This window comes from Lissotriton vulgaris, chromosome 5 (genome assembly GCF_964263255.1).
Source record: "Lissotriton vulgaris chromosome 5, aLisVul1.2, whole genome shotgun sequence".
In the NCBI taxonomy this organism is placed as follows: Eukaryota; Metazoa; Chordata; class Amphibia; order Caudata; family Salamandridae; genus Lissotriton; species Lissotriton vulgaris.
This window is the reverse complement of record NC_141693.1, coordinates 37,437,598-37,464,132: the sequence shown is the minus strand read 5'-3', so window position 1 is coordinate 37,464,132 and position 26,535 is coordinate 37,437,598. Positions and strand designations below refer to the sequence as shown.

Here is a 26,535-nt window from a genome sequence, read left to right as displayed (position 1 = left end):
CGACCTGCTCCCCCTCAAACGCCTGCACGGGAGCCGGGCACGGGGTGCGGGACCCTTCCCCTTCTCGGGATGCTTCCCGGCTCCCTTTACCATGGTCTGGGCAGAAAGGAAGCTAAATAATAAAGAAGAAATAGAATAGGGAAGAAGAAAAGAAAAGAGTTTAACTAAAATTAACCAAAAGTAGCAGAAAACACAAAAATATAGAGCTAGAAAAATAGAGGGATAGATAATAAGTAAAATAGATTAAAAAAAACTTCAAACATGCAAAGGATGGCAGAGATTCAGAGAGGATACAAAAAGCATGCCCAGAACCATAGCAATGAATGAGAAACAAGATGGCCGCGCCTGTTCACGACCGCGTGGGTAAGTTCGCGTGAGATTTTCCTCACGATCACACGCAAAATTGTACTAGCGAGCCGCACACTTTGCTAGATTACACATCGCGCCCGGAAACGGAAATACGTCATGCAAACAAGATGGCCGCGCCCGTGAACAACCGTAAGGGTAACTTCGCGCCATTGCGCTACAAGCGGCTCGCTAAAACGCACAAAACCTTGAGAACTAACACGCCGCAAAAAATTAAATCGCAAATTCGCACGAATTCGCGGCTTCCGAATTCGATCTTGCGCAAGATCGCGCCCTGCGAATCCCGCGAAATTGCAGAAAAACGAGTTTTGCAAAACCGAAAGCACTCAGCAGGTTCAAAAGTTCAAACTCATCATTAGTAACCATTCCCTGTAGTGCCTCCTGACTGGGGCCCCTCCAGAGTTCAGTTGCTAGTTGCAACTATTCTATGACCCTGCTCTGACCCTCACAGCAGGCTCATAGAATAGCTACAAGTAGGCCACAAAGGTCCTGGAAAAGAAAATTGCACTGCAACAGAAAGCAAATTACAGATAAGGAAGCAGGTGCCAGAATGGAATTTTAAAACAGTGACACATTAATAAATCAACCCCAAATTAATTCATGTCAGTTGAAGCAGGGCAGGTGTGCTTGCTTTTCCCCCCCCATAATCTACAGTGATGAACCAGACAGTTGCATTGATGTACCAGTGGGTGGCATGGGTGAAACAGAGGGTGGCAGTGGTGAAACAGAGGGTGCTGTGAACCTGTGATGATGAACCAGACGTAGAAACAACATAGTCGCGACCGTTGCGAGCCGACAAGTAAGTTTGCAATTGCGAACTGGTACAAAACCCTCGCGAACTGGCAGAAACCCTTGCAAACACAAAAAAAAATCCGCAAATTCGTGAGAATTCACGGATTTTGCGGATTGCGAGTTCGCAAATACGCAAATTCGTGAATGCCAGATTCGCAAAATTGGCCCATGCTTATTGGTGATCCATCCACTGTGTGAGGTTGTTGGCTGCTTGGTTGGAGTCCGTTGAGCTGGCGGGAGGGTTCTGGTTCAATGATGTGGTGAGCTGGTCGGTGGGGATCTTGTTCCAGCTCCTGCGGGGAACCTGTTGCGGGTGGTGGTGAGTCGTGGTCCTTTTGAAGCTGAAGTGGACGCAGCTGTGGTCTGTCCAGTGGAGTCCGGTGGAGTGACTGAAGGAGATGTGCTTGCTGGAGGAGAAGACTTGGTCAAGCATGTGTCCGGCGTAGTGGGTGGGGGTGTTCACCAGTTGCTTGAGTCCGAGGTTGGCGAGGTTGTCCAGCAGGGTGGTGGTGTTGTTGTTGTTGTTGTTCTCCAGGTGGAAGTTGAGGTCCCCTAGGAGGATGTAGTCAGCAGAGGGGAGGGCGTGTGGGCTGATGAAGTCTGCGATATCTTCGCTGAATTGTGTGCGGGGTCCTGGGGCTCTGAGTGTGGTCTTGGGGTCGCTGTGTATCTGGAAGTGAAGGTGTTGGGCGGCTGGGAGGGTGTCGTCGGAGTTGGTCGTGATGCGGATGGTGTTCTTGTGGACGATGGCAATGCCTCCTCCTATCTGGTTGACGCGATCCCTCCGGGTGATCTTGTATCCGTCCGGGATGGCGATGGCGATGTCGGGCGCTGAGGCGGCGTTCATCCAAGTTTCCGTGAGGAAGGCGACGTCTGGAGATGTGGTGTCGAGCAGGTTCCATAGTTCCACGGCGTGTTTGTGGACGGAGCGGGTGTTTAGCAGGATGCGCTTCAGGTGGTTGCTGCTGGTGCTCGGCTTGGCGTGTGCGATGCAGGTCCGGATGCAGGAGAACTTGCAGGATTGGCAGGTGAAGGGTCCGTGGGTGCGTCCTGGGGTGGATCGGTGGCAGCCGGGGATCCGGCCGGTGTTGAGCGCGTAGAGGGTGGCGGCGTAGTAAGTCCGGCGGGTGGGATGGCATCTGCGGGAGCCAGGGGGTCTGGCGCTGGGCGCGGTCCAGGCGCGGACGGGCGCAGACGGGCTTGCCTTTGGCGCGCCTTCGGCGCACAATCGGCAACCCCGCTGCGCGTGACCGCTGCGCGTACGCGCGGTCTCCATATAAGGCCAAGTGGGAGGGAGGGGCAGCTGGGAGGCGGGAGCGGGGAGGACACAGAAGAAAAGGGGGCAGGGCCGCAATGTACGGCGGCGGGAAGCGGGGAGCGGGGGTCACAACAAGGGGGGCAGTGAACAGGAACAAAAAATACAAAAACAACAGAGGAAATACTAGGAGCAAGAAAAGGGCGATAGCAACAGGAAAAATACAATCAAGAAAAGAGCGAAATCAGGGCACAGGAACTCAATCAAGAAAAGAGCGAAATCGGGGCACAGGAAATATCGGTAAAACGGCACAACGATCAGCAGCAAGCGAGGGGGCACACAGACACAGCTGGAGGGCCGTGCGGCGCGGGGGTGTCCTGAGGACAGGTCAAAGATAAAAGAATGTTCAGGGGACATTCACAGGATGCACTAGGACAGATATGGAAGCTGACTTACAAGCTCCAATAAAGAGATATTAATTAATTATATTTATTGAGTCTAATGGATTTCTTTACAGAACCTAGGGTCTTGCATGATATGTAAAGCCTATTTTTATGTAAAGTGCTCTGATACCTTCAGGTCCAGCTAGTGCTATAAAAAACGTATAAATAAGTGGATAATGCCACAAGACCACACCCACGATCCATCAACCACATTCATGCATCCCACAATAAGTATTCCAAGATGAGGCTGACATCCTTTGACATCACACAACACCACATAAAAATAATGTTGCCCACCTACATCTAAAAACATCGCATCCATAGTTGTGCACCTCCCCCACACCCCAGACACGGCACCAATTACCCAAGTAGAGAACAGTGGAAAGCCACTCACTTTCCAATACACCACGCTTACTAATCCATCATAATAGTAATTTTTTAATCACAATCGTACACCTTTGAAAAAGGCCTCTCGTGCTACAGAACAAAGAGAATAAAGGGCAAGATGTCAAACAGCCAAAACAGAAAAGGTTAATTTTTCCACAGTTGCCTTCAACACCACAACTACATCACAAAATCCCACTTCCAAATCCATATAAGATGCTGCCACAGAGACTGAACCAACGCGAAATTCATCCACCAGAAAGATAATGGCATATCACAGGCCCACATTTGAAGATGTCACAGCAACACCTCAAAAATAAAATGCCAAGAAGACATCTGCCATTGTACAACTCGAGATAGCAAACCAAAACAAACTTTTAATGGCCTGTGCCAATGTTGCGCAACAAATACCAAAACTTCTTGCTCTGTAGGTACCAAACGCCCCTTATGTGCTCCAACGAGTAGGAAGAGCAGCCCCCAAAAATACCTTTCAAATACAAGGAAACCCCCAAATGTCACTGTTCATTCTCGGTCAGCTCAATCAAGGACCAAGTCTTGTACATAATATTCACAGTCTGATCCTTTATTTTCCAGACTACTTCAAAACCTCTAGCCGACACGTGTTTCGACTCGCATCACAGCCTAGACTTCCTCAAGGCCTAGCACTAATAATTCCTGCAAATATCTTCGATCTCACCACAGTAATCATGCTGACAAAAGTATTCAAAAAGTTTATTAAAGTTCTCCAAGTACGAATTGTCAAACCGGTATACACTTCAAGTTGGACACATCCGGTTCCTGGCAGTGTGATTCTAAGGTGCCTTGAACTCCGGCTCACACTATGGCCGATCATATACCCATGTGACTGAAAATGACAGCCCTCACTTGTGGAACTTTAATCCCTTTGAATACTTTTAGCAGTGTGGTTACTGTGGTGAGATTGAAGGTATTTGCAAGAATTATTAGTACTAGGCTCTGAGGAAGTCTAGGCGATGATGCAAGATGACACACATGTTGGGTAGGCTAGAGGTTTTGAAGACATAATTAAAATAAAGGAACAGAACGTGCTTACTACGTGCAACACCCTCAGGTGTAATGATCTCACAGAGACTGAACAAATGCAAAGTAACCTGCCAAAAAGCCACCATAACAAGGCAGCCTGAAACCTCATCCAGTATTGTTTATCACCTGTATGTGTAAAAAAGACCTTTTACTGCTCTGTGCATTATTCTTGGCTGATCATATAGGGGTGGCTGCCACCCGAGAGCCTCTTTAGAGCACTGTACATGTGTCCTTTTCTCTTATCTGCACTGATTTGTGAGCCCACTACTATCACACTTACTCGCTACCTCCACTGTCCATCTTCCACCCTCTGGTACTCACAAGACATGTTGTGATCTTCTCAAGCGCCATCGCACCGTAGGGAAAGGAAGAAAACATGAGGGGGGAGGACAAGAGGGATAATCAGCGGTCAGCAGCACCACCGCTCTCCTTGGTTAAGTCGGATGTGTTATTTTCAGATCCATTTTACATGCTCCTCTGCTTGGACACAGCATGGACAGGGTTGAGGATGAGTTGACCTAGACCAGTGAGTACCCAAATACCAGGACATCTTTTATCTACAGAATCAGATCTTCTTTATCCAGATAGAGGCGGTGCATTACTTGATCCTCAGCGGTCAACAACAGTGAGTATGCCTTTTAACGTTGATAAACTCATCTTGCAAATTAATAAACATATACCAGAGCCAAACTGTTGCTTATTGCATGGTTTTAATTACTGGGATAGAGAATCAGTGGTCAGGAAAGAAAAAGAGTTATCAAAATTGTGTTTTTTCATGATTTGCTACATTCAAGTTATTTTCTATTGAGCTCAACCTGCTCTCTTCGTGCTGGTCTGTGATTCCCATCCTTTTTTAGCAAATGGGTTTCTCTCTTCCCCATGCCTTCTTAGAGAAGATGGCCTTCCTCCATCATCTGTGGTGAGTCTGGAACAGATTGTATCATTTGACTATGATGTCCTGTTGCTCAGCTCCATCCCCTCCAATGGCTTTGCGTAGTCTGGCCCAAAACAGAGGCTGCTGGCCCAAGTCCTCCTCCCACTCCAGGTAGGTTTTCTTCTTCACCAGCTTGGCCAGTTGGTGGTAGCGGGAGAGGCTCCTCATGGAAACTTTCTCCAGGAACACCATCACCAAGGAATCCTTTCTCTCTGCCAGAAGGCGGTATGTGGCCATCCGCACTTCCAAGGAGCACCAGTGGCTGCGTAGGTAATGACGGCTGATCAGACACACCACCCAGCGGCTCCTATAAATGCTGTCCATGATGTTATCCAAGATGTCTTTGCCCACCTCGAAGTCCCTGCCATGCAGACACACTTTGAAGAACGGGGGTCCTGTCTCTTCCAAGTTGGGGAGAAACTCACGGACAACCCAAGCCTCATCACAGCTGCTGTAAGAGACAAAGGCATCAAAGTCATATCGCCTCTTCCTGCCGCGTCTCCCACGATAGTTCCACCAGGTCCTGAGCATGTAGAAGAGATACAGGAGGTACCAGCGCACCCTGTGATACAGCAGGGCCGTGATCAGGAACAACATGTTGAAGGAGAACGTCCCAACGAAGAGTGGGTAACCTATCAGCAAGCTGCAGTCTTTCTCCATGAATTTAAGATAATTCAGCTTCTGTGGCCCAATAGAACATGTCTGAATTCCCAGCTGTGGCACTCTCACTTGGGGGTGGGTGGTCACCCATCTTCTGATCCAGGCTTGTTCACACAAACAATCTAGGGGAACATCCTTCAGATACATGTAGCGTAGACTTTCCGTGTGGTCGAGCAGACCCTCCTGTAGGGTTTTCACAGGTTGGGACTTGAAGATTACGAGCTCCAGAGAGACGAGGTCTCTAAACATGGTGGCCGTAAAGTGCTCTATCCCAGAATCCTCTAGGATTAAGGTTCTGAGGTGCGTCAGGTTCCAGAACAGCTGCTCTGGAGTAAGGAACCCCTTTTCTATGTCCAACTTTAGGTTTCTGAGATGGAGATGACGTAACTTGCGAAGAAGTGGCAAGCTGCCATTCAGGGGGCTGTAATTTTTGATATAGTGCACAAGACCACTGGAGCTATAGTATAAATGTTCCAGGTTGGTGAAACATGTTAAAGCAAAAAGAATAGGCTCAGGGTCTGGGTGTGTACGACATTCCAGGTGTTGATTTTCCAGTAGATGAACTTCTTCAACAAATTCCAAAGATGAGCCAGCCATCAGGTCAATCACAACATAATCAGCTTTAATGTGAAGTACCTTCAAGAAGGTACCATTTTTCTGACATTCGAGGTAAACGGTTGGCCCCTCAGCTGCAAGGTAGGTCAAGGGGTTCTGTAAAACTGCAAACCCTGGCACGTCTTTAAAGGTGAGCCTCATCTCTTCAAGCTGGTGCATTCCTATATAAGAATCATTGTCGCTTCTAAGTTGGTTTCCCGTAAGGTCGAGAACCCTCACGTTTGTCAAGTGATCGAAATAGAAATTCTCCAACAGAAAGAGCCCATTGGAGCTCAGGTTGAGTGATTCCAGCTGCTCCAGACCCATAAAGGCATCTTTTTCCAGAGTTGGAATGTGATTCTGGCTTATATCCAGTGTCCGCAGATTGCCCAGACAGGATAGGCGCCCGGAGCCGATGCTGCTGATGCGGTTGGTAGAAAGATCCAGGTGTGTCAGGTTGGCCAGAAGAACCTTGGGATGTGTCCTAGGTGGGCAGATATCTAGACTCTTTATCTTGTTTACAGAGAGGATGAGGGACCTCAGGCTCAGCAATTTCTTGGCCATGTCACTTGTGAAAGTCCTTATGAAGTTGTCAGACATGTTGAGCATCAGTAGGTTGTCGCATCCTTCAAACAACTTTGTGGATAGCTCAAAAATAAAGTTTTGAGCTACACTTAAGTAACTCACTTTCAGCTGTGACACCACATTGCAGACATCTTTGATTTCCAGATACTCTGTATTTATCATGGCATTTAGAGACAGAGTCGCAATGCTCTTTATTCCAGAGTCAACCAGCTGAATGACCTTCAGAGCAGCGTGATCAGCCCTGAAGACCGTGAGGTGAGGGAAGTTACAGAATGCATTTTTCTCTAGTCTTTCCAACTCATTACCAGATAAATCAAGGGTGGAAATCCTTGGAGAGAAGACTGGGCTCCTAGTATGTCCAGGCAGCTTGGGTAGATTGTCTGTCCTAATGCAGTCCTCTTCACGGGCACTCGTTATACCGTTCCTCATTATTTCCAGGACCTCTAGCGATTCCAGGGACTGAAGCAGAGTGGTCAGCCTGGATAGCCTACGACAGTCGTTCTCATATAACGATATCACCTGTATTCTATGTAATGGCTTGAAAAGACTTTGTTGAAATTCTGAGTAAAGCACCACGTTTTGAAGGTCCAAGCGGGTTAGGTTCTCCAATCCACCAAACACCTGATCATCCATGTATACGGGTGGAGCGTGTCTAGTATCTCCTTTGATTCCCAGGTGTCTCAGGTTGGCAGCACCATTGAAGGCTCTTGCAGAAGCATAAAACGATCCATACAGATAGAGCCGGGTCAGGTTCTGATACCCGGAGAACGAGTCTGTGGGAACGGTTAGTACGTCTAACACCAGGCAGAGGGTGTCCACGTCCACTGGAACCTCTCTTAGATCCACCTCCATGTTCCTCATTGGGCTGCATTTGCTGAAGACCCTGAACCCATCCAAGGGGAAGCCAAAGCAAGTCAGGGTCAGCACTCCCGGGGATCCCAGCTGATCCCACTCGTAGATGTCGCACTTGGCAGTGGCCGTGCCTGACACTACGGTCCACAAACAGATGACAAATGGGCAAAGCACGGCTACAGAGAATGATCTCAGCGCCATTTCAGGCCTCTGCTGTCTAATGGGTGGTTTGAAGTGCAGGTCTCTGGGCCGTGGTTTGCTGTATCACCTTAAAAGTAAGTGAAACATCCAGTTCCTCTGTGCTTGTCTGAGTGATAAGGGAGGGCCCTATGAAAAAGGAACCGAGAGATAGAGATTTATAATTAGAAAAAAGAACAGAGAGTCTGAGTGTATAAAAACAGAGCCAAGAGCAGTAATGTCCACTGCAACATGTTCATTCATGGGAATGTGAGACCGCCTTCCTATCCGTCATGGAACCCTGACCCTAATTAGAATTGTTACAAAGGCCCCGTACAGACCAAGAATCTTTATACATTAGGTCCAAGCATTGGCAACTCCAGGAGTTGAGAATAAAATGCATGTTTACTGCGCCAGCCTCAAAGTCCATAGACATCAACAACCGGCACAAGTCCACTCCACACTAAATACGCCCAGAAATCCCAGAGGACAAGCACTTCTACAGCTGGAATCATGAAGATTTAAGGCTTACTGAGTCCTTTTTCAGGGGCAGCTCCGGCTTTATGAAACTCAGTACCTGAGGGCCGGAGAAGCCAGAAATACATTGTTACTTTCTGGAAGAAAAAAATATATATATATTTTTGACGCGTATCAATATTTATGTCCATATTTATCAGGGTTTTGCGATGCCTTTGTGCAGCGCAAGGGGACGCAAGGGCGACTCAAAACTTTAATGAGATTCATGATAAATCTAAAGTAACGCAGGGCAGCGCCAATCTGTGCCGTGTGTTACCCTGCGGAAGGGAGGCGTGCCATGGGTGGAGCGTGGGTGGAGTGTGGGTGTCTCTGCGGCAGGGAGGCGTGCCATGGGTGCAGTGTGGGTGTCTCTGCGGCAGGGAGGCGTGCCATGGGTGGAGCATGGGTGTCTCTGCAGCAGGGAGGCGTGCCATGGGTGGAGCGTGGGTGTCTCTGAGGCAGGGAGGCGTGCCATGGGTGGAGCGTGGGTGTCTCTGCCCAGGGTGGCGTTCCATGGGTGGAGCGTGGGTGTCTCTGCGGCAGGGAGGCGTGCCATGGGTGGAGCGTGGGTGTCTCTGCCCAGGGAGGCGTGCCATGGGTGGAGCGTGGGTGTCTCTGCGGCAGGGAGGCGTGCCATGGGTGAGCGTGGGTGTCTCTGCAGCAGGGAGGCGTGCCATGGGTGGAGCGTGGGTGTCTCTGCAGCAGGGAGGCGTGCCATGGGTGGAGCATGGGTGTCTCTGCAGCAGGGAGGCGTGCCATGGGTGGAGCGTGGGTGTCTCTGCGGCAGGGAGGCGTGCCATGGGTGGAGATTGGGTGTCTCTGAGGCAGGGAGGCGTGCCATGGGTGGAGCGTGGGTGTCTCTGCCCAGGGTGGCGTTCCATGGGTGGAGCGTGGTGTCTCTGCGGCAGGGAGGCGTGCCATGGGGGCAGTGTGGGTGTCTCTGCGGCAGGGAGGCGTGCCATGGGTGGAGCATGGGTGTCTCTGCAGCAGGGAGGCGTGCCATGGGTGGAGCGTGGGTGTCTCTGCCCAGGGAGGCGTGCCATGGGTGGAGCGTGGGTGTCTCTGCGGCAGAGAGGCGTGCCAAGGGTGAAGTGTAGGTGTCTCTGTGGCAAGGAGGCGTGCCATGGGTGGAGCGTGGGTGTCTCTGCCCGGTGAGGCGTTCCATGGGTGGAGCGTGGGTGTCTCTGTAGCAGGGAGGCGTGCCATGGGTGGAGCGTGGGTGTCTCTGCGGCAGGGAGGCGTGCCATGGGTGGAGTGTGGGTGTCTCTGCGGCAAGGAGGCATGCCACGGGTGGAGCATGGGTGTCTCTGCCCAGTGAGGCGTTCCATGGGTGGAGCGTGGGTGTCTCTGTGGCAGGGAGGCGTGCCATGAGTGGAGCGTGGGTGTCTCTGCGGCAGGGAGGTGTGCCATAGGTGGAGCGTGGGTGTCTCTGCGGCACGGAGGCATGCCATGGGTGGAGCGTGGGTGTCTCTGCGGCAGGGAGGCGTGCCATGAGTGGAACGTGGGTGTCTCTGCGGCAGGGAGGCATGCCATGGGTGGAGCGTGGGCGTCTCTGCGTCAGGGAGGCGTGCCATAGGTGGTGCGTGGGTGTCTCTGCGGCAGGGAGACGTGCCATGGGTGGAGCGTGGGTGTCTCTGCGGCAGGGAGGAGTGCCATGGGTGGAGCGTGGGTGTCTCTGCGGCAGGGAGGAGTGCCATGGGTGGAGCGTGGGTGTCTCTGCGGCAGGGAGGCGTTCCATGGGTGGAGCGTGGGTGTCTCTGCGGCAGGGAGGCATGCCATGGGTGGAGCGTGGGAGTCTCTGCAGCAGGGAGGCGTGCCATGGGTGGAGGGTGGGTGTCTCTGCAGCAGGGAGGCATGCCATGGGTGGAGCATGGGTGTCTCTGCGGCAGGGAGGCATACCATGGGTGGAGCGCGGGTGTCTCTGCGGCAGGGTGGCGTGCCATGGGTGGAGCGTGGGTGTCTCTGCGGCAGGGAGGCATACCATGGGTGGAGCGCGGGTGTCTCTGCGGCAGGGAGGCGTGCCATGGGTGGAGCGTGGGTGTCTCTGCGGCAGGGAGGCGTTCCATGGGTGGAGCGTGGGTGTCTCTGCGGCAGGGAGGCGTGCCATGGGTGGAACGTGGGCGTCTCTGCGGCAGGGAGGCGTGCCATGGGTGGAGTGTGGGTGTCTCGGCAGCAGGGAGGCATGCCATGGGTGGAACGTGGGTGTCTCTGCGGCAGGGAGGCGTGCCTTGGGTGGAGCGTGGGTGTCACTGCGGCAGGGAGGTGTTCCATGGGTGGAGCGTGGGTGTCTCTGCGGCAGGGAGGCATGCCATGGGTGGAGCGTGGTTGTCTCTGCGGCAGGGAGGCGTGCCATGGGTGGAGCGTGGTTGTCTCTGCGGCAGGGAGGCGTGCCGTGGGTGGACCGTGGGTGTCTCTGCGGCAGGGAGGCGTGCCATGGGTGGAGCGTGGGTGTCTCTGCAGCAGGGAGGCGTGCCATGGGTGGAGCGTGGGCGTCTCTGCGGCAGGGAGGCCTGCCATGGGTGGAGCGTGGGTGTCTCTGCGGCAGGGAGGCGTGCCATGGGTGGAGTGTGGGTGTCTCTGCAGCAGGGAGGCATGCCATGGGTGGAACGTGGGTGTCTCTGCGGCAGGGAGGCGTGCCTTTGTGGAACGTGGGTGTCTCTGCGGCAGGGAGGCATGCCTTGGGTGGAGCGTTGATGTCTCTGCGGCAGGGAGGCGTGCCATGGGTGGAGCATGGGTGTCTCTGCGGCAGGGAGGCATGCCATGGGTGGAGCGTGGGTAACTCTGCGGCAGGAAGGCGTGCCATTGGTGGAGGGTGGGCGTCTCTGCGGCAGGGAGGCATGCCATGGGTGCAGCGTGGGTGTCTCTGCAGCAGGGAGGCATGCCATGGGTGGAGCGTGGGTGACTCTGCGGCAGGGAGGCATGCCATGGGTGGAGCATGGGCGTCTCTGCGTTAGGGAGGCGTGCCATGGGAGGTGCGTGGATGTCTCTGCGGCTGGGAGGCGTGCCATGGGTGGAGCGGGGGTGTCTCTGTGGCAGGGAGGCATGCCATGGGTGGAGCGTGGGCGTCTCTGTGGCAGGGAGGCGTGCCATGGGTGGAGGGTGGGTGTCTCTGCGGCAGGGAGGCGTGTCATGGGTGGAGCGTGGGTGTCTCTGCAGCAGGGAGGTGTGCCATGGGTGGAGCGTGGGTGTCTCTGTGGCAGGGAGGCTTGCCATGGGTGGAGCGTGGGTGTCTCTGCGGCAGGGAGGCGTGCCATGGGTGGAGCGTGGGCATCTCTGCGTCAGGGAGGCGTGCCATGGGTGGTGCGTGGGTGTCTCTGCGGCAGGGAGGCGTTTCATGGGTGGAGCGTGGGTGTCTCTCCGGCAGGGAGGCGTGCCATGGGTGGAGCGTGGGCATCTCTGCGGCAGGGAGGCGTGCCATGGGTGGAGCGTGGTTGTCTCTGCATCAGGGAGGCATGCCATGGGTGGAGCGTGGGTGTCTCTGCGGCAGGGAGGCGTGCCATGGGTGGAGCGTGGGTGTCTCTGCGGCAGGGAGGCGTGCCATGGGTGGAGCGTGGGTGTCTCTGCGGCAGGGAGGCATGCCCTGGGTGGAGCGTGGGTGTCTCTGTGGCAGGGAGGCGTGCCATGGATGGAGCATGGGTGTGTCTGTGGCAGAGAGGCGTGCCATGGGTGGAGCGTGGGTGTCTCTGTGGCAGGGAGGCGTGCCATGGGTGGAGCGTGGGTATCTCTGTGGCAGGGAGGCGTGCCATGGGTGGAGCGTGGGTGTCTCTGCGGCAGGGAGGCATGCCATGGGTGGAGCGTGGGTGTCTCTGCGGCAGAGAGGCGTGCCATGGGTGGAGCGTGGGTGTCTCTGCAGCAGGGAGGCATGCCATGGGTGGAGCGTGGGTGTCTCTGCGGCAGGGAAGCGTGCCATGGGTGGAGCGTGGGCATCTCTGCGGCAGGGAAGCATGCCAGGGTGGAGCGTGGGTGTCTCTGCAGCAGGGAGACATGCCATGGGTGGAGTGTAGGTGTCTCTGCGGCAGGGAGGCGCGCCATGGGTGGAGCGTGGGCGTCTCTGCATCAGGGAGGTGTGCCATGGTTGTTGCGTGGGTGTCTCTGTGGCAGGGAGGCGTTCCATGGGTGGAGCGCGGGTGTCTCTGCGGCAGGGAGGCGTGCCATGGGTGGAGCGTGGGTGTCTCTGAGGCAGTGTGGCGTTCCATGGGTGGAGTGTGGGTGTCTCTGCGGCAGGGAGGCGTGCCATGGGTGGAGCGTGGGTGTCTCTGCGGCAGGGAGGCATGCCATGGGTGGAGCGTGGGTGTCTCTGTGGCAGGGAGGCGTGCCATGGGTGGAGCGTGGGTGTCTCTGCGGCAGGGAGGCGTGACATGGGTGGAGAGTGGGTGTCTCTGCGGCAGGGAGCCATGCCATGGGTGGAGCGTGGAAGTCTCTGCGGCAGGGAGGCGTGCCATGGGTGGAGCGTGGGTATCTCTGCGGTAGGGAGGCGTGCCATGGGTGGAGCATGGGTGTCTCTGTGGCAGAGAGGCGTGCCATGGGTGGAGGGTGGGTGTCTCTGCAGCAGGGAGACATGCCATGGGTGGAGTGTAGGTGTCTCTGCGGCAGGGAGGCGTGCCATGGGTGGAGCGTGGGTGTCTCTGCGGTAGGGAGGCGTGCCATGGGTGGAGCATGGGTGTCTCTGCGGCAGAGAGGCGTGCCATGGGTGGAGCGTGGGTGTCTCTGCGGCAGAGAGGCGTGCCATGGGTGGAGCGTGGGTGGAGCATGGGTGTCTCTGCGGCAGAGAGGCGTGCCATGGGTGTAGCGTGGGTGTCTCTGTGGCAGGGAGGCGTGCCATGGGTGGAGCGTGGGTGTCTCTGCGGCAGAGAGGCGTGCCATGGGTGGAGCGTGGGTGTCTCTGCGGCAGAGAGGCGTGCCATGGGTGGAGCGTGGGTGTCTCTGCGACAGGAAGGCGTGTCATGGGTGGAGCGTGGGTGTCTCTGCGGCAGGGAGGCGTGCCATGGGTGGGGTGTGGGTGTCTCTGCGGCAGGGAGGGTGCTATGGGTGGTGCGTGGGTGTCTCTGCGGCAGGGAGGCGTGCCATGGGTGGAGCGTGGGTGTCTCTGTGGAAGGGAGGCGTGCCATGGGTGGAGCGTGGGTGTCTCTGCGGCAGGGAGGCGTGCCATGGGTGGAGCGTGGGTGTCTCTGCGGCAGAGCGGCATGCCATGGGTGGAGCGTGGGTGTCTCTGCGGCAGAGAGGCGTACCATGGATGGAGCGTGAGTGTCTCTGCGGCAGAGAGGCGTGCCAAGGGTGGAGTGTGGGTGTCTCTGCGGCAGGGAGGCGTGCCGTGGTTGGAGTGTGGGTGTCTCTGCGGCAGGGAGGCGTGCCATTGGTGGAGCGTGGGTGTCTCTGCGGCAGCGAGGCGTGCCATGGGTGGAGCGTGGGTGTCTCTGCGGCAGGGAGGCATTCCATGGGTGGAGCGTGGGTGTCTCTGCGGCAGGGACACATGCCATAGGTGGAGCATGGGTGTCTCTGCAGCAGGGAGGCGTGCCATGGGTGGAGCATGGGTGGAGCATGGGTGTCTCTGCGGCAGGGAGGCGTGTCATGGGTGGAGCGTGGGTGTCTCTGCGGCAGGGAGGCGTGCCATGGTTGGAGCGTGGGTGTCTCTGCGGCAGGGAGGCGTGCCATGGGTGGAGCGTGGGTGTCTCTGCGGCAGGGAGTCGTGTCATGGGTGGAGCGTGGGTGTCTCTGCGGCAGGGAGGCGTGCCATGGGTGGAGCGTGGATGTCTCTGCGGCAGGGAGGCGTACCATGGGTGGAGCGTGGGTGTCTCTGCGGCAGGAAGGCGTGCCATGGGTGGAGCATCGGTGTCTCTATGGCAGGGAGGCGTGCCATGGGTGTAGCGTGGGTGTCTCTGCGGCAGGGAGGCGTGCCATGGGTGGAGCGTGGGTGTCTCTTCAGCAGGGAGGCGTGCCATGGGTGGAGCGTGGGTGTCTCTGCGGCAGGGAGGCGTGCCATGGGTGGAGCGTGGGTGTCTCTGCGGCAGGGAGTCGTGCCATGGGTGGAGCGTGGGTGTCTCTGCGGCAGGGAGGCGTGCCATGGGTGGAGCGTGGGTGTCTCTGCGGCAGGGAGGCGTGCCGTGGTTGGAGTGTGGGTGTCTCTGCGGCAGGGAGGCGTGCCATTGGTGGAGCGTGGGTGTCTCTGCGGCAGCGAGGCGTGCCATGGGTGGAGCGTGGGTGTCTCTGCGGCAGGGAGGCATTCCATGGGTGGAGCGTGGGTGTCTCTGCGGCAGGGACACATGCCATAGGTGGAGCATGGGTGTCTCTGCAGCAGGGAGGCGTGCCATGGGTGGAGCATGGGTGGAGCATGGGTGTCTCTGCGGCAGGGAGGCGTGTCATGGGTGGAGCGTGGGTGTCTCTGCGACAGGGAGGCGTGCCATGGTTGGAGCGTGGGTGTCTCTGCGGCAGGGAGGCGTGCCATGGGTGGAGCGTGGGTGTCTCTGCGGCAGGGAGTCGTGTCATGGGTGGAGCGTGGGTGTCTCTGCGGCAGGGAGGCGTGCCATGGGTGGAGCGTGGATGTCTCTGCGGCAGGGAGGCGTACCATGGGTGGAGCGTGGGTGTCTCTGCGGCAGGAAGGCGTGCCATGGGTGGAGCATCGGTGTCTCTATGGCAGGGAGGCGTGCCATGGGTGTAGCGTGGGTGTCTCTGCGGCAGGGAGGCGTGCCATGGGTGGAGCGTGGGTGTCTCTTCAGCAGGGAGGCGTGCCATGGGTGGAGCGTGGGTGTCTCTGCGGCAGGGAGGCGTGCCATGGGTGGAGCGTGGGTGTCTCTGCGGCAGGGAGTCGTGCCATGGGTGGAGCGTGGGTGTCTCTGCGGCAGGGAGGCGTGCCATGGGTGGAGCGTGGGTGTCTCTGTGGCAGGGAGGCGTACCATGGGTGGAGCGTGGGTGTCTCTGCGGCAGGGAGGCGTGCCATGGGTGGAGCATCGGTGTCTCTATGGCAGGGAGGCGTGCCATGGGTGGAGCGTGGGTGTCTCTGCGGCAGGGAGGCGTGCCATGGGTGGAGCGTGGGTGTCTCTTCAGCAGGGAGGCGTGCCATGGGTGGAGCGTGGGTGTCTCTGCGGCAGGGAGGCGTGCCATGGGTGGAGCGTGGGTGTCTCTGCGGCAGGGAGGCGTGCCATGGGTGGAGCGTGGGTGTCTCTGTGGCAGGGAGGCGTGCCATGGGTGGAGCACGGGTGTCTCTGCAGCAGGGTGGCATGCCATGGGTGGAGCGTGGGTGTCTCTGCGGCAATGAGGCGTGCCATGGGTGGAGCGTGGGTGTCTCTGCGGCAAGGAGGCGTGCCATGGGTGGAGCGTGGGTATTGCCGTGCATCCACCCACGCATTCTGACACATTCCTAGATTTACCAACATGGGTAGACCTGGGAATGCATCAGAAATGTTCGCCTCTCCACCAGAGGCGAAACAAGGAGAAATATCCTTATTTCTCCTCATTGTTTCCTCTTTGTAAGTGAGCTGCATTGAGCAGCACGCGTAGAAGGAGTAAAATGCCTCTGAGGATTGTTTTGTGCAGGAGGGTGTCCCTTCCTGCACAAAAACAATCCTGCCTGTAACACACACACCCTTGCACCGTGGGGCATAAATGCCTGCGTTGGTGCTCGGCAGACGTTCTGTGCGCCAGCGCAGGCAGCAGGAATGCACCGTATAATGTTAAATACATGCATTGCTCCCCTCTCCCTTTCATGCAGCGCGGGCAGCAGGAATGCACCATATAATGTTAAATACAGCGCATTGCTGCCCTCTCCCTTTCATGCAGCGCCGGCAGCAGGAATGCACAGTATAATGTTAAATACTGCGCATTGCTGCCCTCTCCCTTTCATGCAGCGCGGGCAGCAGGAATACACCATATAATGTTAAATACAGCGCATTGCTGCCCTCTCCCTTTCATGCAGCGCCGGCAGCAGGAATGCACAGTATAATGTTAAATACTGCGCATTGCTGCCCTCTCCCTTTCATGCAGCGCGGGCAGCAAGAATGCACCGTATAATGTTAAATACAGCGCATTGCTTCCCTCTCCCTTCTTTGCACCGCGGGCAGCAGGAATGCACCGTATAATGTTAAATACTGCGCATTGCTGCCCTCTCCCTTTCATGCAGCGCAGGCAGCAGGAATGCACCGTATAATGTTAAATACTGCGCATTGCTCCCCTCTCCCTTTCATGCAGCGCGGGCAGCAGGAATGCACCATATAATGTTAAATACAGCGCATTGCTGCCCTCTCCCTTTCATGCAGCGCAGACAGCAGAAATGCACGTATAATGTTAAATACAGTGCATTGCTGCCCTCTCCCTTTCATGCAGCGCGGGCAGGAGGAATGCACGTATAATGTTAAATACAGCACAGTGCTGCCCTCTGCCTTTCATGCAGCGCAGGTAGCAGGAATGCACGTATAATGTTAAATACAGTGCATTGCTGCCCTCTCCCTTTCATGCAGCGCGGGCAGCAGGAATGCACGTATAATGTTAAATACAGTGCATTGCTGCCCTCTCCCTTTCATGCAGCGCAGACAGCAGGAATGCACGTATAATGTTAAATACTGGGCATTGCTGCCCTCTCCCTTTCATGCAGTGCAGGCAGCAGGAATGCACCGTATAATTTTAAATACAGCGCATTGCTGCCCTCTCCCTTTCATGCAGCACAGACAGCAGGAATGCACGTATAATGTTAAATAGACACCAAAAAAATGAATTGGAAGGTTCCCCTGGTTCAAGTCACAGGGAGGGGAGCAAATACAAAGCAAAATATCGAGGGACCCTGTGTGTTGTTGGTCAATATAGTTGGACCGATGTATTTATTATGTGTGAGCAGTATAATATTTAGATCGCGGGGGGACCTTTTAGAAGACAAAATTTCTATAAAGTATATATGACATTCATACCAATGGGTGACACAGGAAGAAAAGAGATAAAACTAAAGTGTATATAAAAATATATATAGTGCAATTTATTTAGGTACCTCCCTCTACAGGGTTACACTCTAAATTAAAAACATTAAAAACAATACATTTGTGATCTACAAAAAACAATATTCATAATCATAAAAGTCAAAAGACAACAGTCGACGCGGCGTTTCGGTGGTTGTTAAATGGTTTCACCTTCTTCAGGACGTTTTGACTAAGGTTACATCAAGTCTAGAAATAGAACAACATTGTTTTAGATACCTATTCCTGTACATCAACATTCAAGATTGCTATTTTAACTCAATATATACCCATTTATTAACACTGTCTCCACCCCGTGTATTTATAAAAACAAAACTATCACTGTTTTATTTCAGCGCATTTCTTATAGTATAAAGCAACATTGCCATGACTTTCATGCTCTTTTTATACCTTCAGGTTGAAGACTTCATTGTAGACAAGACTCTCTTTTACAGTAGTGTCTCGATATAGTGAGAATCCTTAAAATGAAGCAAGACCTTTTGTGGGGATTTAAGGGAAAGATAATGCTTGTATTTAGTGCGATTATTTTTACGGATTAGTAATTCAGTTTGCACTCGACTGTTTCTTTTGCCATTACCTTGTTTCGGTTGCCTACTTCCTTATATCGGCACAGAGGAGCCACCGGTATTTGATATTATGGTTATTGTCCCATATGGCATTGTAGACTCCTTTTTTCCATTGGAATCTCTAAGAAAGGGAGGGTAAACCATGACATAGTGTTGTTTCTCCCGGCTAGTTGTTATTGTCTCTGTAATTACTAAATTCTCATTGAGTTTTTATTATACTCACCAGAAAAGAAGAAGTTTTTCATCTATTCTGTTCAGTCTGCGGTGGAGCTCTCGCAGGCTGACTTATTTAGGGATACAATCTCTCTTGTCTGTGGGATTAATTCATTTTACAAGTCATTAGTCTCGTATGAAGACCTCGCAGTATTACAAGATATTGTCATACGTTTTATGAGTTTCAGTATCTGACCGTTTTACAAGGTTTATGTATATCTATTTATTGCGTAAAGCAACTGGTAGTGGGTATTCCTATTAAGTTCACTATTTCTTTGTTCAATTATAGTGGCAAGTTGTTTTTAAAAAAAAGATGTTAAAAAAAAAAAAAAAGAATTTTCTTTTGTCACATGTATTAATAATTATGAATTCACGTAATCCTATAACGTTTTTGTATGCTACTCATGCTGCCATCTTAAGCAGTGCTATAACCCATTTAAAAAGTCTTTAAACTACCTCCAAGGGTTGCGGAGTTCCGTAATATTTAGAGACTCTATCCCGAGTGTTTGCTCTGAGTCGTAAGGCTCCCGCTTAATAAGCGGCTTTTTAAAGCTTACAGCTCAGCAAGACGAGCGGAAGTACGGGCAGCGTTTGTCGAATTCACATACCTTGTCAGGGTGATACGGCCTCCCTGCTCCTCTGTGTCCGGGTTTCCATGGATAATATTCGGAATACCCTTCTCTTCCGGTTTTATGCTGATTCTGTCTACGTTCACCCGGAAGTTCATTTCGGGCGCTAGTTGTATAGTTTATTATTTTAAACGTAATTTTTATTCTCGATGTTGTCAAATTATAACAATATTGTTCGAAAAAATGTTGGCCAAGATTTTAAAATTTACGGCCATGCACAAATACAACGTCGGTGTGATCCGGAAGTATTATCTGTTTGTTCGATTACATTTTACGAATTTACATCTTAGTTTAAAGCAAAGAATTTTAATGCCGATTTTCAATTTCGGTTTTGGAGAACAATAACGTAGTCTAGATTTTACAGTGCGAAGAAAATCCGCCGTCTTTTAACATTAGGTGCCATTTTGGATTGGGATACCCCTATTTGTTAGCCTTGCTGAGATGCAGTATTGTTTAGATTTTGCCTCATTAAGATGAGATGCACTATGTACTGATGTCTGTAACAAAAGAATATAATATGGACTGTTTTCCATACAGCGTATTTCTTTCTTCCTTTAGGTCATTTCTTTGATCGGAAAACAGCGTTTATCAACAGTTGGAAAAACATTATCACTATTAAAAATTTGGATCGCCAAAACATGATGATATATATTCAACTATTCACATCACAAAGCATTGCAAGAACTATATATCGCGATCCTACAATTTAAAAGATGTTAACTTTATAGCCAGCTATGTTTTACAATACTCTGTGCCCCACATTTCTTTGACGAGGTTGATCTTTAAATTCTAGCGTAGAGCAAGATTATGACATGAAGATCTATCCACATTTATCTAAATACATCTGAAATTATATCACATCAAAGTATCCTCAGTCAGTGTACAATATGTCTATACCACGTGTGCTAAACATATAAGCCTCTTTACAGTAGTTTTTCCCAGTCTTCTTTATTGTTCAGGCCAGTTCTAAAGGTATTAAACAAGGGCACAAAAAATTGTTCTCTCTTTTTCCTTTTTATTTGAACATTCCCACCTCTCAAGCTTTGTTGTATTACTTCTATCCCACACCATTTTAGATCTTCTAATCTGTGGTTGTGGGTAAGCCAATGTTCAACAAGGGGAGCTGTTTTTTTCTTTGTCCTAATTGCCGATTTATGCTCAGTGATCCGAGTTTTTATTTCTCGAGATGTTTCGCCTATATATACTTTTTGACATGGGCATAAAATCAGGTAGATTACATTTTTGGTTTTGCAATTAATGAAACTCTTTATGGTGTGTGTTACACCATTATGAGTTACTTTGTTGATCTTCATTTGAGTATCACAATTTGTACACATATTACAAGAAAAATTTCCTGTTGGTAGAGGTTTTTTATCTATGGTGGTTTGACTTTTACTTCTGTCTTCTTTGTATGTGTGTACTAGGCAATTCCTTACTGTTTTATTCCTCCTAAAACTGAACATAGGTTTCTCCATTTTTGTGCCATCTTTGTCATCAAGCAATGACCAGTTCCTATTGATTATGTTCTTCACCTTATTACTTACTACCGTATAGTTTGTGACAAATATCAATTTTTCATTTGTTTTCCTAGTTACTTCATTATTTTTGTTGAAGAGGGAGTCTCTGTCATAATACTTGGCCCTCTTGTAGGCTTTTTTATTAGCTGATTTGGGTAACCTCTGTCCCTAAGTTTTTTTGATAAATCGTCCGCATGTTTATTAAATTCGTGCAGGTTGGTACAGTTATGTCTGATACGTAAATATTGTCCAAAAGGGATGTTATCCTTTTGGCTTTTGGGATGGTTGCTTCTATAGTGCAAAAGTGTATTGCGGTCCGTAGGTTTTGTATATAGTGTTACCTCTAATTTGCCTTTGCTATCTCTGATGCTTATATCTAAAAAAACTCGATTGTCTCCTTACTGTATTTGCTGGTGAAACGTAGGTTTGGGTCGCCTAAGTTCAGCCATGAGATAAAATCAATCAAAGTTTCTTCAGTTCCAGTCCAAATGAAAAAAATATCGTCAATGAACCTTGACCAGGAAATTATATTTTCAAAAAAAGGTGCTGCACTGTTGTAAATATGTCTATTTTCAAAATTGGCCACATACAGGCATGCCAAGCTGGGAGCACAGGTGGCTCCCATGCTGGTGCCCTTGATCTGTTTGTAGAGATCTTTTTTGAACAAAAAAATGTTATTTTTAAGAATAATATGAGTGCATTCTATTATGAAGCTTGCATGAGCGTCTAGATCCCCATCGCCTGTATTTAAGAGGCCCTCTAACATTTTGATGGTATCATCCTGTGGGATGTTGGTGTAGAGGGCCTCTATATCTAGTGTCACTAACCATTGGAGTTGGGAGTTAAATGGTTGACCTTCTACCTTTTCTATCATACTGGTAGTATCTCTAATGTATGCTTTTTGTGAGATAACATAGGGTTGTAAGAATTTGTCTACGTACTTACTCAATGGTTCCGTAATGGAATTGATACAGGATACAATAGGCCGCATTGGGGGTTCCATAAGGTCTTTGTGGACCTTTGGGAGTCCATATAGTGCGGGGATAATTGGGGTTTCATTTTTTAGAAATCTGTACTCATCTTGACAAATGATTTCATCCTCCTTAGCTTGATCTAGTAGCGTTCCCACCTTTAAAATCAAAGAGTTCCATTCTTCCTTATTAGATTTACAGTAGTGTTCTTGATTGTTTAACAAAATCATCATTCTCCTTTCGTAGTCATCTGTATTCATAAGGACTATGCTGCCCCCTTTGTCTCCTGGTTTTACTGTCAATTCATGGTTATTTTCTAATCCTTTCAGGGCTACACTCTCTGCTTTACTGAGATTATGGGTGCCACTACAAGGATGTTTTAGTAGGTCAGCTATGTTTTTTTCGACAACCTGTTCAAAGAGATCTACTTTTTTGTGGACCATATTGATAGATGGTGTCCAATCTGATTTTGGTCTAAGACCTGATTTGTTGGAGGACCTGTCTTTGGGGTCTTTATCTTTGAAGAAGTCATTCAGTCTGACTTTGCGAAAAAAACTTTGGAGATCTCTTTCCAAATTGAATTTATCAATTTTAGTAGTTAAAGCATATCCTAATCCTTTTTCTAATACGGAAGTTTCATCTTTAGTTAAGGTGATGCTTGAAAGATTGATTATAGCTGCCTTTTTTGCTAGTCCCATTTTGACTGGCTGCGTGTCTTCATGTATGGTCTTTTCTGTTGCGGAGGTTGAGGGTAGTGATTCCCTCTCCCTCTCCCTCTCCCTCTGTGTTGATTGCCCCTCTGAGAGCGGTGATCTAAAAAAGGCAATGAACTGTGGTTTGAAGATGTTTCACTCCCATTGTTTTCTACATTAGTTTCATTTTCCGAGTCTGTGCTGGTATAAGATGAATCTAAAAAAGTGACTCTTTTTTTGGGGTAAGTTCTTTTAGGGTGTTGCCTATGATTGCGGTTCTGGTACTCTTCCCTAGGTCTATCGAAGAAATCTTTTTGAGTATATGGATATACTGTTTCTAGATTGTAATTCGCTACATCCTTTCTAAATTTATTAGATTTTTTATTTAATAGATAGTCCCTGTAGCTTGAGACATCCTTTTGGATATCTTCTAATTTTTTCTTTGCGTCTTCTAATACATTGCTATCTTGCAGTTTAGTTTCCAAATCCTCTATTTCTTTCTTTTCTATAATAAGAATTTCACTGGCTGTCTCAATAATTAACAACATCCAGTCTCTACTGCATCGATTTGCAATTAGAGTCCAGTTGTCGATAAATTTTGCATGGCGTATGAATATGCCCGGCTCATTTTTGACCTGTAGGCCTTTAGGAATTAAACCTTTTTTACAATATTCGATTAAGAACTCTGCATGTAGTTCTGTTCTTATGGATTTTTTCTTGCTATTCCATAGCTCGCGCCATTTTTCTTCATCACTATTAGAAGATGTTATGGCTGTGAAATTTTTGGAGGTTCCATTTATAATCTTTTAAAGTCTTCCTCCGTAAATCCTTTGGTTTTGAAAGTATCCATTCTCAATTAGGAATTCTTTCGATATTTACCGTTAATAATAAGGTAGGTTGAATTTCCTTCCCAGCTGACAAGCTGTACAATAGACACCAAAAAAATGAATTGGAAGGTTCCCCTGGTTCAATTCACAGGGAGGGGAGCAAATACAAAGCAAAATATCGAGGGACCCTGTGTGTTGTTGGTCAATATAGTTGGACCGATGTATTTATTATGTGTGAGCAGTATAATATTTAGATCGCGGGGGGACCTTTTAGAAGACAAAATTTCTATAAAGTATATATGACATTCATACCAATGGGTGACACAGGAAGAAAAGAGATAAAACTAAAGTGTATATAAAAATATATATAGTGCAATTTATTTAGGTACCTCCCTCTACAGGGTTACACTCTAAATTAAAAACATTAAAAACAATACATTTGTGATCTACAAAAAACAATATTCATAATCATAAAAGTCAAAAGACAACAGTCGACGCGGCGTTTCGGTGGTTGTTAAATGGTTTCACCTTCTTCAGGACGTTTTGACTAAGGTTACATCAAGTCTAGAAATAGAACAACATTGTTTTAGATACCTATTCCTGTACATCAACATTCAAGATTGCTATTTTAACTCAATATATACCCATTTATTAACACTGTCTCCACCCCGTGTATTTATAAAAACAAAACTATCACTGTTTTATTTCAGCGCATTTCTTATAGTATAAAGCAACATTGCAATGACTTTCATGCTCTATTTATACCTTCAGGTTGAAGACTTCATTGTAGACAGACTCTCTTTTACAGTAGTGTCTCGATATAGTGAGAATCCTTAAAATGAAGCAAGACCTTTTGTGGGGATTTAAGGGAAAGATAACGCTTGTATTTAGTGCGATTATTTTTACGGATTAGTAATTCAGTTTGCACTCGACTGTTTCTTTTGCCATTACCTTGTTTCCGTTGCCTACTTCCTTATATCGGCACAGAGGAGCCACCGGTATTTGATATTATGGTTATTGTCCCATATGGCATTGCTGCCCTCTCCCTTTCATGGAGTGCAAGCAGCAGGAATGCACCGTATAATGTTAAATACAGCGCAGTGCTGCCCTCTGCCTTTCATGCAGCGCAGGTAGCAGGAATGCACATATAATGTTAAATACAGTGCATTGCTGCCCTCTCCCATTCATGCAGCGCTGGCAGCAGGAATGCACGTATAATGTTAAATAAAGTGCATTGCTCCCCTCTTCCTTTCATGCAGCGCGGGCAGCAGGAATGCACGTATAATGTTAAATACAGTGCATTGCTCCCCTCTTCCTTTCATGCAGCGCGGGCAGCAGGAATGCACGTATAATGTTAAATACAGCGCATTGCTCCCCTCTTCCTTTCATGCAGCGTGGGCAGCAGGAATGCACGTATAATGTTAAATACAGTGCATTGCTGCCCTCTCCCTTTCATGCAGCGCGGGCAGCAGGAATGACCGTATAATGTTAAATACAGCACATTGCTGCCCTCTCCCTTTCATGCAGCGTAGACAGCAGGAATGCACCGTATAATGTTAAATACAGCGCATTGCTGCCCTCTGCCTTTCATGCAGCACGGGCAGCAGGAATGCATTCTATAATGTTAAATACTGGGCATTGCTGCCCTCTCCCTTTCATGCAGTGCAGGCAGCAGGAATGCACCGTATAATGTTAAATACAGCGCATTGCTGCCCTCTCCCTTTCATGCAGCACAGACAGCAGGAATGCACGTATAATGTTAAATACAGCGCATTGCTACCCTCTCCCTTTCATGCAGCGCGGGCAGGAGGAATGCATGTATAATGTTAAATACAGCGCAGTGCTGCCCTCTGCCTTTCATGCAGCGCGGGCAGCAGGAATGCATCATATAATGTTAAATACAGTGCATTGCTGCCCTCTCCGTTTCATGAAGCGCCGGCAGCAGGAATGCACCATATAATGTTAAATACAGCGCATTGCTGCCCTCTCCCTTTCATGCAGTGCGGGCAGCAGGAATGCACCGTATAATGTTAAATACAGCGCATTGCTGCCCTCTGCCTTTCATGCAGCGCAGACAGCAGGAATGCACCGTATAATGTGAAATACAGCGCATTGCTGTCCTCTCCCTTTCATGCAGCACGGACAGCAGGAATGCACGTATAATGTTAAATACAGCGCATTGCTGCCCTCTCCCTTTCATGCAGCGCGGGCAGCAGGAATGCACCGTATAATGTTAAATACAGCGCATTGCTGCCCTCTCCGTTTCATGTAGCGCGGGCAGGAGGAATGCATTGTATAATGTGAAATACAGCGCATTGCTTCCCTCTCCCTTCTTTGCACCGCGGGCAGCAGGAATGCACCGTATAATGTTAAATACAGCGCATTGCTGTCCTCTCCATTTCATGCAGCGCAGCTCAGCAAGGTGGATTGTTGCGTTGCAAGAAACATTGATAAAAATTGGCCTAAATCTCTATTTTTATTTTCCTCAGTAACAAACGAAGGACAGATTGGTGCAGACTCATCCACCTTCCGATCTACCCTGCCCCTCCCCCGTCCACGCCTTATTTATTAACTGTGCTGCATATGGCTTCAGAATATTGGCAACCCGGCCATGGGTGCTGAAAGTAGGGTTTGGGGGGCTGCAGCACCCCCTAAAATAACCAAGCTGAAGTTCAGAAGGTGAACGAACAATAAAGCGGCCTTTAAGATTCGTATTCATCTTGTCGCTTTTGCTGCGACATTGGTCAAAGGCCCGGCTGTGTCTTCTGCTTTTTCGGAAACTGGTGTTTCCTGATGTGTCTGTGGCTGCAAAGTGAGAGGATTTTGTAAAGTGAACTCTCTGACAATCTTGCTGGAAAGAGGAAGTGAAAGGGGAGGCCAAAGGATGTCCCTTCTAACACACAACAACTTTTAAATACCTGGAAATGCACTGTGCACATATTTCAACTGAAGCATCTGTAATTCTGGAGTGTGATGGAAAGAAAGGGGCAGATTTACGTTTCCTGGCGCATCCCTGCAAAGCAGCAGGGATGCGCCAGGAAAGATGCGTGAAGCAAGTTTACCCTTGCGCCACCACAGATGCGCCGCATTTACAATGCGGTGCATCAAGGAGCAACGATAAACAGATGCGTGTCGCATCTGCCGGCGTGAGGTTGGTGCAGTGCTGCGGTTGTGTCGCGGGTGCGACGCAACTCCAGCACTGTTCCAACCTGGCCTATCCTCAACATGGTGCGTCACGCCTTACGCCTGCTACAAGCAGGCGCAAGGTTTTGACAAAGCGGCGTTGGAAAAGTGACTGAGTGAAATCTTGTAGAATTCACTCAGGCACTTTTCCAAAGCGTTCCTGCAACGGAACGCCCCTCCCTGAGCCAGAATGCCCAGATGAAACCTGACGCAGGTTTCATGCGGCGCAGGGCTTTACAACGTAACGCATCTCCCTAGGTGTGTCACGTTGTAGACAGGGTACAACTTGGCACATGGTTTATGCCGCCGCTGCGTCACAGAAGTGACGCTACCGCAGAGCAAACTCCAGCCTCACCACTG

The 26,535-nt window shown here is 50.4% G+C and overlaps 1 protein-coding gene across 1 annotated transcript; it reads right to left on the bottom strand.

Annotated features, from left to right (window-relative positions):
- Window positions 1–5,236: 5,236 nt before the first annotated feature.
- Window positions 5,237–8,128, bottom strand: LOC147710066 (uncharacterized). Its single transcript, XM_086919935.1, has one exon. It carries the CDS (start codon window positions 8,126–8,128, stop codon window positions 5,243–5,245), a length of 2,886 nt encoding a protein of 961 aa, XP_086776061.1. The 3' UTR covers window positions 5,237–5,242.
- Window positions 8,129–26,535: the final 18,407 nt, after the last annotated feature.

Excerpts from the sequence above, each read along its gene's own strand:
- LOC147710066 (XM_086919935.1), bottom strand. The coding sequence starts at position 8,128 with ATGGCGCTGAGATCATTCTCTGTAGCCGTGCTTTGCCCATTTGTCATC.